Source organism: Pseudophryne corroboree, chromosome 2 (assembly GCF_028390025.1).
Source record: "Pseudophryne corroboree isolate aPseCor3 chromosome 2, aPseCor3.hap2, whole genome shotgun sequence".
Lineage (NCBI taxonomy): Eukaryota > Metazoa > Chordata > Amphibia > Anura > Myobatrachidae > Pseudophryne > Pseudophryne corroboree.
The window spans coordinates 387575263-387587502 of NC_086445.1; the positions used below are offsets into that span (position 1 = coordinate 387575263).

The window sequence follows — 12240 nt, forward strand, 5'->3', positions numbered from 1 at the left end:
GGAAACTGTATCTGACATTTTCCTGCGTGTGTGTAAGTGTATATATCTCCTGTTAACATGTCTAAGGACTCTGTGTCCTGCGCTGCAGAGTGTTTATCTTCTCCAGAGGAGTCTATTCCATGTACTCAGGACTGCAATATGCTTTCTCAGCCTTCTGAATCCGAACCCGCATGGGTGGATTCTTTAAGGGGAATGATATCCCAGATCTCAGCGAGGATGTCACATACTGAGAAAGAGACTCAGTTTTTGAGGAAGACTGTTGAGGGGTTGCAATATCCAGCCCCCACTACTTCGTCAAAAACCCCACCTCCATACCCGCAAAAACGTCCACTTGCCCATATAATGCAAGCTGACACAGATACTGACTTTGATACAGGAAACGGTGATGGGGATATGCAAGAAGGGGGGGAGGGCGGATGCATCCCTTGCTAAAGAGATGCATTTAATGATTGTAGCCATTAGGGATGTGTTACATATTACTGAGATAGTACCTGAGCAGGAAGAGGAGACTTATTTTACTGTAAATAAAGCATCCTCGCTTGTTTGAAAAATCCTGGGATAACCCAGAAAAAAAAATTCTAAATTCCTGAAAGAATTCTCATTTCCTTTCCCTGAAGAGGAAAGGAAGAAGTGGGAAAACCCACCTATAGTAGATGCTTCTGTATCTAGATTGTCTAAAAAGGTGGTTTTACCTGTCCCCGGTTCAACCACCTTAAAGGAGCCGGATTACCGTAAGATTGAGACTACGCTCAAATAACTATACACTGCTACAGGTGTGGTTTTAAGGCCCACTGTTGCTTGGGGGTGGATTTCTAAAGCTATAGTAAAGTGGTCAGGCACATTACTAGAGGAATTAGATTCTATGGATAGGAGTGACATTGACTTGTTTTTACGTCACAAACAGGATTCGACAGGTTTCATGGTGGAAGCCATGAAGGACATTGGCCTGCTTAATGCAAGGGCTACTTCCATGGCGGTCTCTGCACGCAGAGGACTCTGGCTACGCCAATGGACTGCGGATGCGGAATCCAAGAAGAGCGTGGAGAATCTGCCCTTTACAGGTCAGGCCCTGTTTGGGGAAGCACTTGATGCGTGGATATCCACGGCAACTGCCGGTAAGTCAACCTTTCTTCCCTCTGCAGCTGCACCGGCTCGGAAAGCCTATCCTACGCCTGCACTGCATTCCTTTCAGACCGCCAAATATAAAAAAATCCAATGGTCCCCCCACCTTCTTTAGAGGAGGTCGGGGGAAATCCAGAAACTTGCACCAGCAGGTTCCCAGGAACAGAAGCCAGGTTCTGCTTCCTCCAAGTCTTCGGCATGACTGTGGACCTCACAGCCTGGGCATTGGTCAGGTGAGAGAGCGAGACTGAAAGATTTCAGTCATGTCTGGGCGGCATCGTGCCTCGACCCCTGGGTAAAAGATATTGTTACCCAGGGGTACAGACTGGAATTTCAGGTACTCCCACCTCACAGATTTTTTAAATCTGGCTCACCAGCTTCACTGACAGAAAGTATATTTCTGCAGGAAGCCATTCAAAAATTGGTACACACAAATGTCATTGTTCCATTTCCACCTCACCTAAGAAACAGGAGTTATTACTCAAACCTGTTTGTGGTACTGAAGCCGGACGATTCGGTAAGGCCAATATTGAACCTAAAGTCCTTGAACCCATACTTACAAGTGTTCAAGATGGAGTCTCTGAGAGCAGTGGTCTCAGTCTGGAGGAGGGGGAATTCCTGGTATCCCTGGATATCAAGGATACGTACCTTCACATTCCGATCTGGCCGCCTCACCAGGACTATCTAAGGTTTGTGATACAGGACTGTCACTACCAGTGCCAGGCCCTGCCATTTGGCCTCTCCACGGCACCGAGGCTGTTCACCAAGGTCATGGCTGAGATGATGCTCCTCCTCCGCAAGCAGAGAGTGAACATTATTCCATACCTGGACGATCTACTGATAAAGGCATCTTCCAGGGAAAGGCTGTTGCAGAGTATTGCTCTCTCTCAATTCAACTACTCTAGGATCCTGGGCGGATCCTAAATCTTCCAAAGTCACATTTGGAACTGACAAGGAGACTACCCTTCCTGGGGATGATACTCGACACGGAGGTACAGAGGGTGTTTCTACCAGTGGAGAAAGCGTTGGTGATCCAATCAATGGTCCAGGATGTCTTGAAGCCAGCCCGGGTGTCGGTTCATCAGGCATTTGCCTTCTGGTAAAGATGGTAGCCTCCTACGAGGCTCTACAGTACGAAAGATTCCATGCACGGTCCTTCCAGCTGGATCTCCTGGACAAGTGGTTGGGATCGCATCTTCACATGCACCAGCGGATACGCCTTTCACCGAAAGCCAGAATTTCACTCCTCTGGTGGCTTCAAGCTTCTCACCTGCTCGATGGCCACAGGTTCAGGATTCAGAACTTTATCTTAACTACGGATGCAAGTCTCAGAGGTTGGGGAGCAGTCACTCGGGGAAAACATCCAAGGAAGGTGGTCCAGTCAGGAATCTCTCCTCCCAATAAACGTTCTGGAACAGTGGGCCATTTACAACGGCCTTCTACAAGCGACAATCTTCTGCAAGTTCAAGCCATTCAGGTTCAGTCTGACAACGTCACGGCGGTGTCCTATATAAACATACAGGGCGGAACGAAGAGCAGAGCTGCAATGTTAGAGGTAACAAAAATCCTCATCTGGGCAGAAAGACACGCGGTGGCGTTGTCGACTATCTTCATTCCGGGAGTGGACAACTGGGAGGCAGACTTCCTCAGCAGACACTATCTCCATCCAGGAGAATGGGGCCTCCACCCGGAGGTGTTCGCAGAGGTAACAAGCCGATGGGGCGTACCTTAAGTAGACATGATGGCCTCTTGCCTCAACAAGAAGCTTCGGAGGTACTGTTCCAGGTCACGAGACCCACAAGCAGTGGCGTGGATGCTCTAGTAACTCCGTGGGTGTTCTGGTCGGTGTATGTGTTTCCTCCGCTTCTGCTCATCCCAAGGATTCTCAAGTTAATAAAAAGAACAAGAGTTCAGGCGATCCTCATTGCTCCAGACTGGCCAAGACGATCTTGGTACGTGGATCTTCTGGAATTATTGCTGGAGGATCCAAGTCCTCTTCGCAAGGAGTTTTTACAACAGGGGCCGTTCTCCTATCAAGACTTACCACGTCTACATTTGACAGCATGGAGGTTGAACGCCAGATCTTAGCTTGGAATGGCATTCCAAACAAGGTCATTCCTACTCTGATCCAAGCTAGGAAGGGAGTAACGTCTAAGCATTACAATCGGATTTGGAAGAATGTGTCTTGGTGTGAATCCAAGAAGTTTCCAACGGTGGAGTTTCAACTAGGACGTTTTCTCCTCTTTCTGCAAGCGGGTGTGGATGTGGGCCTACGCTTGGGCTCCATAATGGTCCAAATTTCAGCCTAGTCCATTTTCTTCCAGAAACAATTGGCTGCTCTCCCTAAGGGTCAGACATTCTTGAAAGGAGTTCTGCACATCCAACCACCTTTTGTGCCTCCTACGGCACCTTGGGATCTTAACGTGGTGTTGCAGTTCCTGCAGTCAGATTGGTTTGTGCCTTAATAGGAGAAAGACGTAAAGTTTTTTACTTGGAAGGCGGTCACACTGGTGGCATTGGCATCTGCGAGACGTGTGTCAGAATTGGGAGCGTTGTTGCACAAGAGCCCCAACTTGATTTTCCGTGAGGATAGAGCTGAGCTCCGAATGCGTCAGCAATTTCTTCCAAAGGTTGTGTCGGCTTTTCATATCAACCAACCTATTGTGGTGCCAGTGGCTACTGACACCTCGATTACCTCAAAGTCCTTGGATGTTGTACGGGCTTTGAAATTATATGGGAAGAGAACCTCTTGTCACAGGAAGTCGGACGCGCTGTTTGTCCTTTATGATCCCAACAAGATTGGGTGTCCTGCTTCTAAGCAGACCATTTCTCGCTGTATCAGACTTACTATCCAGCATGCTTATTCTACGAAAGGATTGCCGATTCCAAAATCTGTTCAGGCCCACTCTACCCGTAAAGTGGGTTCTTCCTGGGCGGCTGCCCGGGGTGTCTCGGCTATTTAGCTTTGCCGAGCAGCTACTTGGTCAGGGTAGAACACGTTTGCCAAGTTCTACAAGTTCGATACTTTGGCCTCTGAGTATTTAAAGTTTGGTCAGTCTATTCTGCAGGAACCTCAGCACTCTTCTTCCCGTACTTGGGAGCTTTTGTACATCCCCATGGTACTAATTTGGACCCCAGCATCCTCTAGGACGTAAGAGAAAATAGGATTTTGTATAGCTACCGGTAAATCCTTTACTCGTAGTCCGTAGAGGATGCTGGGCCCGCCCAGTGCTTCGTTATCCTGCATTGTTACTTGATTAAATATTGTTGGTTCAGCCGTTGCTGAATCGTTTCACGTTGGTTAGCTTGGCTTTCCTTTTGTAATGTGTGAGCTGGGGTGAACCACTATCTGTGTATTTCCTTCTCTTGAAGTGTGTCCGTCTCTTCAGGCACAGTTTCTAGACCGAGTCTGGTAGGAGGGGCATAGAGGGAGGGGCCAGCCCACACTATTAAACTCTTAAAGTGCCAATGGCTCCTATTGCACCCTTCTATACCCCACGGTACTAAATTGGACCCCAGCATCCTCTACGGACTACGAGAAAAGGATTTACCGGTAGGTATATAAAATCCTATTTTCGGCTTCCTCTGCGGCCAGATCTGCTGACTCATGGTCTGTGTCTACATCCAGACGTGGCTTGTCTGTTTTTGACGACGTGGCTCTTGAGACATCCCTCTTAAGATCTATGTGCTTCTCCCATTCTGTTGTTCAAATGTTGCTTAAGGCTCATAAACCAACCTCGCCCATGATTTACTACAAAATTTGGCATTCTTATTTTCAGTGGTAGTCCACTTGGGGCTATAGTCTTACTGCCTTCCAAGATGCCAGAGTTCTTGCCTTCCTACTACCTGGGCTGGACTTTGGACTTTGCCTTGTGTCCCTTAAGGTGCAGGTATCTGCTCTATTCGTTTTGTTCCAGATATCAGGACCTTCTTTCAGGGAGTTCTCCACATTCAACCCCTATTTGTCCCTCTGGTGGCTCTGTGGGATTTGTCCTTTGTTCTCCAGGCTTTACAGACAGCTCTGTTTGAACCTTTGCATTCTGTGGACTCTAAGTGGCTTATGTGGCAGACTGTCTTCCTCCTATATTTCCTCTTCTCGCAGAGTTTCTGATTTAGGTGCACTTTCATATTGCTCCCCCTTTTTGATCTTCCATCTGGACAGGACTGTCCTCAGAACCCGGTCTGGCTACCTTCCTAAAGTGGTATCTAGATTTCATATTAATGAAGAGATTTTTGTCCACGCTTTCAAATCTCCTACCCTTTCCACAAGTGACGCCTTGTTGGATATGGTACGGGCTCTTCAGGTTTATGACGATTGAGTGAAAGCTTTCCGTAAATCTGATGGTCTTTTTGTACTTTTAAGGCTTCCACAAGTGGGGCTGGCCTGCTAACAAACAGACTTTGGCCCATTGGCTGAGTCTGACCATTTCTCAGGCATACACGCAGGCGGAACTCCTTGGTTCCAAATATGGTTACAGTTCATTCCACTCGGTCTGTGGAGGCCCCAGGCGCGTCTGCTGAAAAGTTGTGTAAGGCAGCCACGTGTTCTTCCATCCACACTTTCCTTCATTTCTACGCCTTTGATACCTTCGCCTCCAAAGATGCCGCCTTTGGGCGACGAGTTCTTTATACCGCTCAGGCACGTCCCCTTGCTTAGGGAAAACTGCTTTCAGGCATTCCAATGGTATCTCTGTGGACTCCCTATAGACACTAAAGAAGAAAATGAGTTATGAAAGACCTACCTTTATTAACTCTTTTTATGAAAGTTTAAGTTACACAATTTTGTTGCCACAGGTGCCAGTTTTGCGATAATTTATTGCATTGTTGTCCTGGGTGTGACTTTATAGATTGGGTGGACGTAGAGTTCATCAATAGCCCGTAAATTCCCAGACACCATGGATCTGAGGCACCCCCCTCTGGAGGCTTGCTATGGGAATTCCCATAGTCTGTAGTGTCCCCCAAACAGAATGTAAATGGAAAAAGAGGAGTTCTTTTTTTTTACTTTCACCATAACATAAGTCCCTCTGAGTTTATCTGGGGGAGAGTCTGTTCCCTCCGTGGTTGGTGGTTGTGCCTGCTGCACAATGAGTTCACCATTTAGGCTTTGTTAAATAAGAAGGTGGGATGTGCTTAGAGGAGGTGGAGGTTTCAACTCCCATAGATGAACTACAGTATTTAGTGCCTACTCCTCAGCCTCCCTTCTCAGCCTACAGTTTGCCGTGGCCTCACATGGAGGAGTTGATTTTACAGCGAGTACAAAATAACGAACTATCTTTTATCCTTTTTTTTAAACGTACCAGTTCTAAGAAAAAGGTGCTGTATTGGTCTAAAGTTACAAGTTGATTCAAGATTTATCATAGTTTCTTTACTCTGGACAAGTCTTCAGACACTTATTCATTTCTAAAATGATTTTACTTTTTTTTTTTTTTCTTGTTTGCGTTACTAGTTATAAGTATTAAATATTATGCCAAAAAATAGGTGCCGTTACTGCATACCACAGAGCACTGTGTTGTTGTTGTTGCTGTTGTTGCTGTTGTGTTTTTTTTTTTGTATTACGGATTTATTTTTTATTAAATAACAATGGTATCTGTTGACTCCTGCTGTTCCAACTCTGCTTATCCCCTGTCTTTGCAACTTTCAATATATTGAAGTACAAATAGATCAGAGTACATAAGGGACTGTCCAGGACACAGAAGTCAAACTGTTGGTCATGTCTGGGGTGGTGTTTGGAGGATAAAATAAAATGTACAATTATTAAATCTGCTTCTTTTGACATACCTAGATGTAAAGCTTAGTTAAGATTTAGAACTATAATTTTTTTATTTTTAAGGTGACAGCATCTGAGGATGCAGTAACGCCTGCTGTTACTCCTTCTGCTTCTGCGGCCTCCTCTAGACCTTTCATTCCAGTTACAGATGATCCTGGGGCAGCTAGTATCATTGCAGAGACAATGACCAAAACCAAAGAGGTAGGAGCTAAGTTACAGTAATTTGTTCTTGTGTAGGGTGTCCAAATGTTACTGAATTGGCAGTTATTATTTTCTGGACTTTGTGCTATGTTTAGGATGTGGAAAGCCAGAACAAAGTGTCAGGCCCTGAACCCCAGTGCCTGGATGAATTCACCAGTTTACTTGTCCCAGATGATACACGAGTAATGGTTGACCTGCTGAAACTTGCAGTCTCTAATAGAGCTGGAGAGAAGGGGAAAGAAGTCTTATCCGCTGTTCTGTCTGCCATGGGCACTGCATATCCACAGGTAATTTTAACATTGCTAGCGTTGGTTAAAAAAATTTTTTGGGGGGGGGGGGGGGGGGGGGGGCTGGATCAGCCTTGTTTACTGTCAAACTGCCCATTCCAGCATGCTCAAATTAATTAAAACAATGTAGCAACAATAGGGGTCAATCCTATTCCCTGTGATGGCTATAAAGTTGCCGTGGTGTGTAGATTCTGGTAGCGGCACCTGAACTTGCACCCCTTGTGGCCCCTTTTAGTGCCTGACTTGTAGAATATTTAGCTTGGAGCCCTAGGGGGCTGCGAAGAAAAATCTTTGAGTCGGCAGTACCGTAAGTGCAGCTTAGTGCCACACTTAATCGCACCTGCTGTGTCTTCACAGAAAATAGGATTGACCCCATAGGCTGATCACACTAATGGACCTATATGATCCATTTTGGTTGAACTTGGCACTGAACAATTAAATTATGTCTAATCTTGCTGTTAGGTCTAACTGTATACAGAACAGGGGAGATTTATCAAAGTTTGGAGAGAGAGAGAGAAAGTGTTAGTCATTCAGCTCCTAACTGTCATTTTTCAAACACAGCCTGCAACATGGCAGTTTGGAGCTGATTGGCTTATACTGACTCACTACTTTATCTCTCTCCAAGCTTCACTGCATTTTCCCCCATATAATTTACTTGCTGAATACACGTGCTTAGCTACGGAATTTAAAGAATAATGCCATTTTTTGTCAGGCCGCACCTCTGGGCTTCCCCAGGATTGTTGCTGCCAAAATGCTGGTGCTGAGTAGAATAATCTGCTTCCTTCTCTGCCCCGTCCCACCTCTGATGCTGCCCTGCTCAGTGCTGTAAATGCTAGGACGACAGGCCAAGCTCCGCCCGCTGTATGTTAAACATGTTAGGTTTGCAGGCTGACTCTATATCAAAGGGTCCTAGGTCTCCTAGCTTAGCTTCGAAACTACAGCATGCCTCTGCCCCCACCCGTGTGTGCATGTTCCCTTATACATGTGTGCCTCTGCCCCTACCCATGTGTGCATGTGCCTTATCTCGTAGGTGCCTCTGCTCCTACCCGTGTGTGCCAAGTTTGTTAGAGTGTCCAGGTTTCGTACGGAAACACTGCACTCAATGATACTGGCTATGGAACCCAGAGACTATATGGTATCCCTGGATATACAGGATGCATACCTACATATACCTATTGCCATGTCACACGAACAGTTTCTGCGGTTTGCTATTGGCAACCTACATTATCAATTCCAGGCTGTACCATTTGGACTGGCCATGGCTCCTCAGATCTTCACTTCATCGCCAGGGGGTCAGAATCCTGGCGTATCTGGACAACCTGCTGATTCTGGCAAATTTCCATGATGTCCTCCTCAGTCATTTGAAATTGACAGTAAACTTCCTGCAAGCCCTCGGGTGGCTTATCAGTTGGGAAAAAGTCCTCGCTGCTCCCAGCTCAGAGCATGGTGCACCTCGGGGCACTTCTGGACACACAGTCAATAGCTGTTTCTGTCTTCAGGAAAGGGTAAGATGCTTCCTTTGTCGCCACAGAGTATCGATCGACCCGGCGATGCAAGTACTTGGCCTGATGGTGTCGGCATTCGACATGGTGGTAGAGTACGCTTAATTTCATTCCCGCCCACTACAGAGGTTAATCTTTTCCAAATGAGACTGCCAACCTCAACGGATCAGATCTCAGATGATCACTTTAACTCCGGAGGTTCGTCTGTCGCTGACCTGGAGGCTACAGGACCAGCGATTAAGCAAGGGCCATCCCTTCTGGATCCCCGACTGGGTCCTGTTGACAAAGGACACCAGTCTGAGGGGATGGGTTCGGTGTTGGAGCAACACTAGTTTCAGGGTCGCTAGACTGAGGAGGAATCACTCCTCCTAATAAACATTCTGGAGTTGAGGACGGTGTTCAATGCATTCTTTCTCGCCGTGCCTCTGGTACAGAACAGGCCTGTTCAAGTATGATCAGTCAACGACACCATGGTGGCATACATAAAGCAATGATGGAAGTGTCAAAAATCCTTTGTTGGGCGGAATGCCATCTGCCTGCCATATTGGCAGTGTTCCTTCTGGGCATCCTAAACTGGGAAGTACACTTCCTCAGTCGCCAGGGCGTGCACGCCGGAAAGTTGAGTCTTCATCCGGAAGTCTTTAAACTCTTAGTGGACAGATGGGGCCTACCGGATGTAGACCTCATGGCGTCTCGACACAGTCACAAGGTTGCGGTCTTCGGATCAAGGACCAGGGATCCTCAAGCAGCGTTCGTGGATGCACTGTGGTTCTATGGAACTTTCTGCTGCCCTATGTGTTCCCTCCAGTGTCTCTTCTGCCCAAGGTACTGCAGAAGTTCAAACAAGGAGGAATACTGCTTCTAGTCGCTCCAGCGTGGCCTCAAAGCCATTGGTTCTCAGACCTGCAGGGTCTATTGACAGAGAATCCCCTTCTACTTCCTCAGCACCTGGACTTTCTCATACAGACCTGTCTCTATCCAGACCTGGCCAGACTGGCTTTGACAGCGTGGCTCTTGAAGCATCACTCCTGAGGGCAAAAGGTTTTTCCGAGGCGGTTATTCCGACTATGTTGAAAGCCCGCAAACCGGCATCAGCGCGGATTTATTACAGGGTCTGGAATTCTTACTTCACCTGGTGTGCTGATAAGAAATACGATACATATCGATTCAGAAAGTCCAGAATCCTGGCTTTTCTGCAACAAGGCCTTGACCTAGGTCTTAGTCTGGCCTCCCTCAAGGTTCACACATCTGCCTTGTCGGTATGGTTTCTGAGAAAAATTGATCCTACACTGTATACCTGATGTTCATACTTTCTCATACGTCCTAGAGGATGCTGGGGACGACATCAAGACCATGGGGTATAGACTGGATCCGCAGGAGACATGGGCACTCGATAGACTTTTTCATTGGGTGTGAACTGGCTCCTCCCTCTATGCCCCTCCTCCAGACCTCAGTTTTAGAAATGTGTCCAGGTCGACTGGATGCACTCTGAGGAGCTCTACTGAGTTTCTCTGAAAAGACTTATGTTAGGTTTTTTATTTTCAGGGAGATCTGCTGGCATCAGACTCCCTGCTTCGTGGGACTGAGGGGGCAGAATTAGGAACCAACTTCCTAAAGAGTTTCATGGCTCTGCTTCTGGCTGACAGTACACCCTTAGCTCCTGAAGGGAACTGAACGCTAGCCATGCCTAGATGCTCACTCCCACAGCATGCCGTCACCACCCTCACAGAGCCAGAAGTCAGATGAGTGTTAGAAGACAGATCTTCAATCAAGAAAGTGACGGCTAAAGGTACCGCACGGCTGGCGGGAGCGCAGCGCGCTATGTTGCCCAAACATACACAGGCACTGCAGGGTGCAGGGCGCGGGGTCGCCCTGGGCAGTATGAAACCTATGGAAACTGGCATAAATAAGGGGCACAAGTTGCTGAGGCACAGTCCTACCCCCGCCAGTATAAAAAAATTACCTCATAAAAGCTGAGGAGAAACACACTATTGAAGAGTGGAGCTTCCTCCTCAGTCAGCCAGCACACTGCTCAGCGCCATTTTCTCTCTCTCCTCAGGCTGCAGAGACAACACTGGTCCTCCTCCACTACTGAACAAGTATCGGGGTGCAAAACAGGGGGAGCCACAGTGAATTTGGTGCTATATAATTGTGTGATTAACATTATAAAAGCGCTGAATGTCAGTGGGCATTTTGTGTTCACAGACGTGTTATTGGCGCTGGATTGTGAACTGGCAAAATCCTATCTGTGTTTCTCTGACAGATTTTACTGTGGGTCTGTCCCCTATAAATCCCGGAGTGTCTGTGGTGTGGTTCTGCACGTGTGTGACATGTCTGTGGCAGGGAACTCTGTGGAGACATGTTAGGGACACAGAGGTGTAATATGACACCAAGAGCCTGACTTTGTGAAAGGTTACATGATAGTGTGAATCATATCAGTAAGAGGTTGGACTGAATCTCATACAGAAAACTGAATATAATCTGTTGAAGATGTGATTTTTAATAGTTCTGCCTTTCATCCACAGGGACCCCTCTGGGTCGCATACAAATTTGCACAAATAGTACAAACTGATACCGACACGGATTCTGATTCCTGTGCCGACACTAGTGATTCCAGGGGAATGGGTCCTAAGTTAGCAAAAAAGCATTCAAAACATGTTTTAGCTATAAAGGAGGTGTTAGAAGTTACGAAGCCCCCTCCTTTACCACAAGGAGAGGGTTTACTTTAGTACAGAAGTAATGTAATTTTCCCTCCACCTCAGGTCTGATTTAACCTGAAAAGAAATTTCTGATTCCCAAAAGGATATCAGGCAGCTTACCTTTTTCCAAAAAAGGTGGGAGTCACCCCGCATTTTAGACAGGGCCCTGTCATAAAAGAGAAAAGGTGTTTCTCCCTGCGTCTGGAATGGCTTCACTTTTGGAGCCGACAGACCGCAAGTGAGTGAGGTGATTTATTGATGTGGCCAATGGGACACTACTCAGGCCTACCATTGTCTGTGCGTGGGTGAGTAGTGCTATTGAAAAGTGGTCAGAAAACCTGTCATTAGATATTGACACAATAGATGGAGACGAGATACTCCTAACGTTAGGTCATATCAAAGACGCTGCTGTGTACGTACTAGAATTCATGAAATATATTGGTTTCTTGGGATCAAGAACCGCTACCATGGCAGTATCGGCTTGGAGGGCGTTGTGGATTCGCCAGTGGAATGCTGATGCAGATTCCAAAAGAAATATGGAGGCTCTCCCGTATAAAGGTGAGGCCTTGTTTGGTGATGGGCTGGATGCGTTCGTCTCGGCGGCTACCACAGGTAAGTCGACATTCTTGCCTCATGCTCCTACACCGGCGAAAAAGACACCT

At 46.9% G+C, this 12240-nt stretch overlaps 1 protein-coding gene across 10 annotated transcripts in view; it reads left to right on the top strand.

The window, feature by feature from the left end:
* The window catches only part of HERC2 (HECT and RLD domain containing E3 ubiquitin protein ligase 2), a 618496-nt gene that overhangs the window by 487362 nt on the left and 118894 nt on the right, over nt 1-12240 (top strand). For all 10 annotated transcript variants that reach the window (XM_063953293.1, XM_063953292.1, XM_063953291.1 and 7 more), the window contains 2 exons: nt 6953-7090; nt 7186-7377. In XM_063953293.1, coding sequence (XP_063809363.1) covers nt 6953-7090; nt 7186-7377 — 330 coding nt within the window. The remainder of the gene's footprint in view (nt 1-6952; nt 7091-7185; nt 7378-12240) is intronic.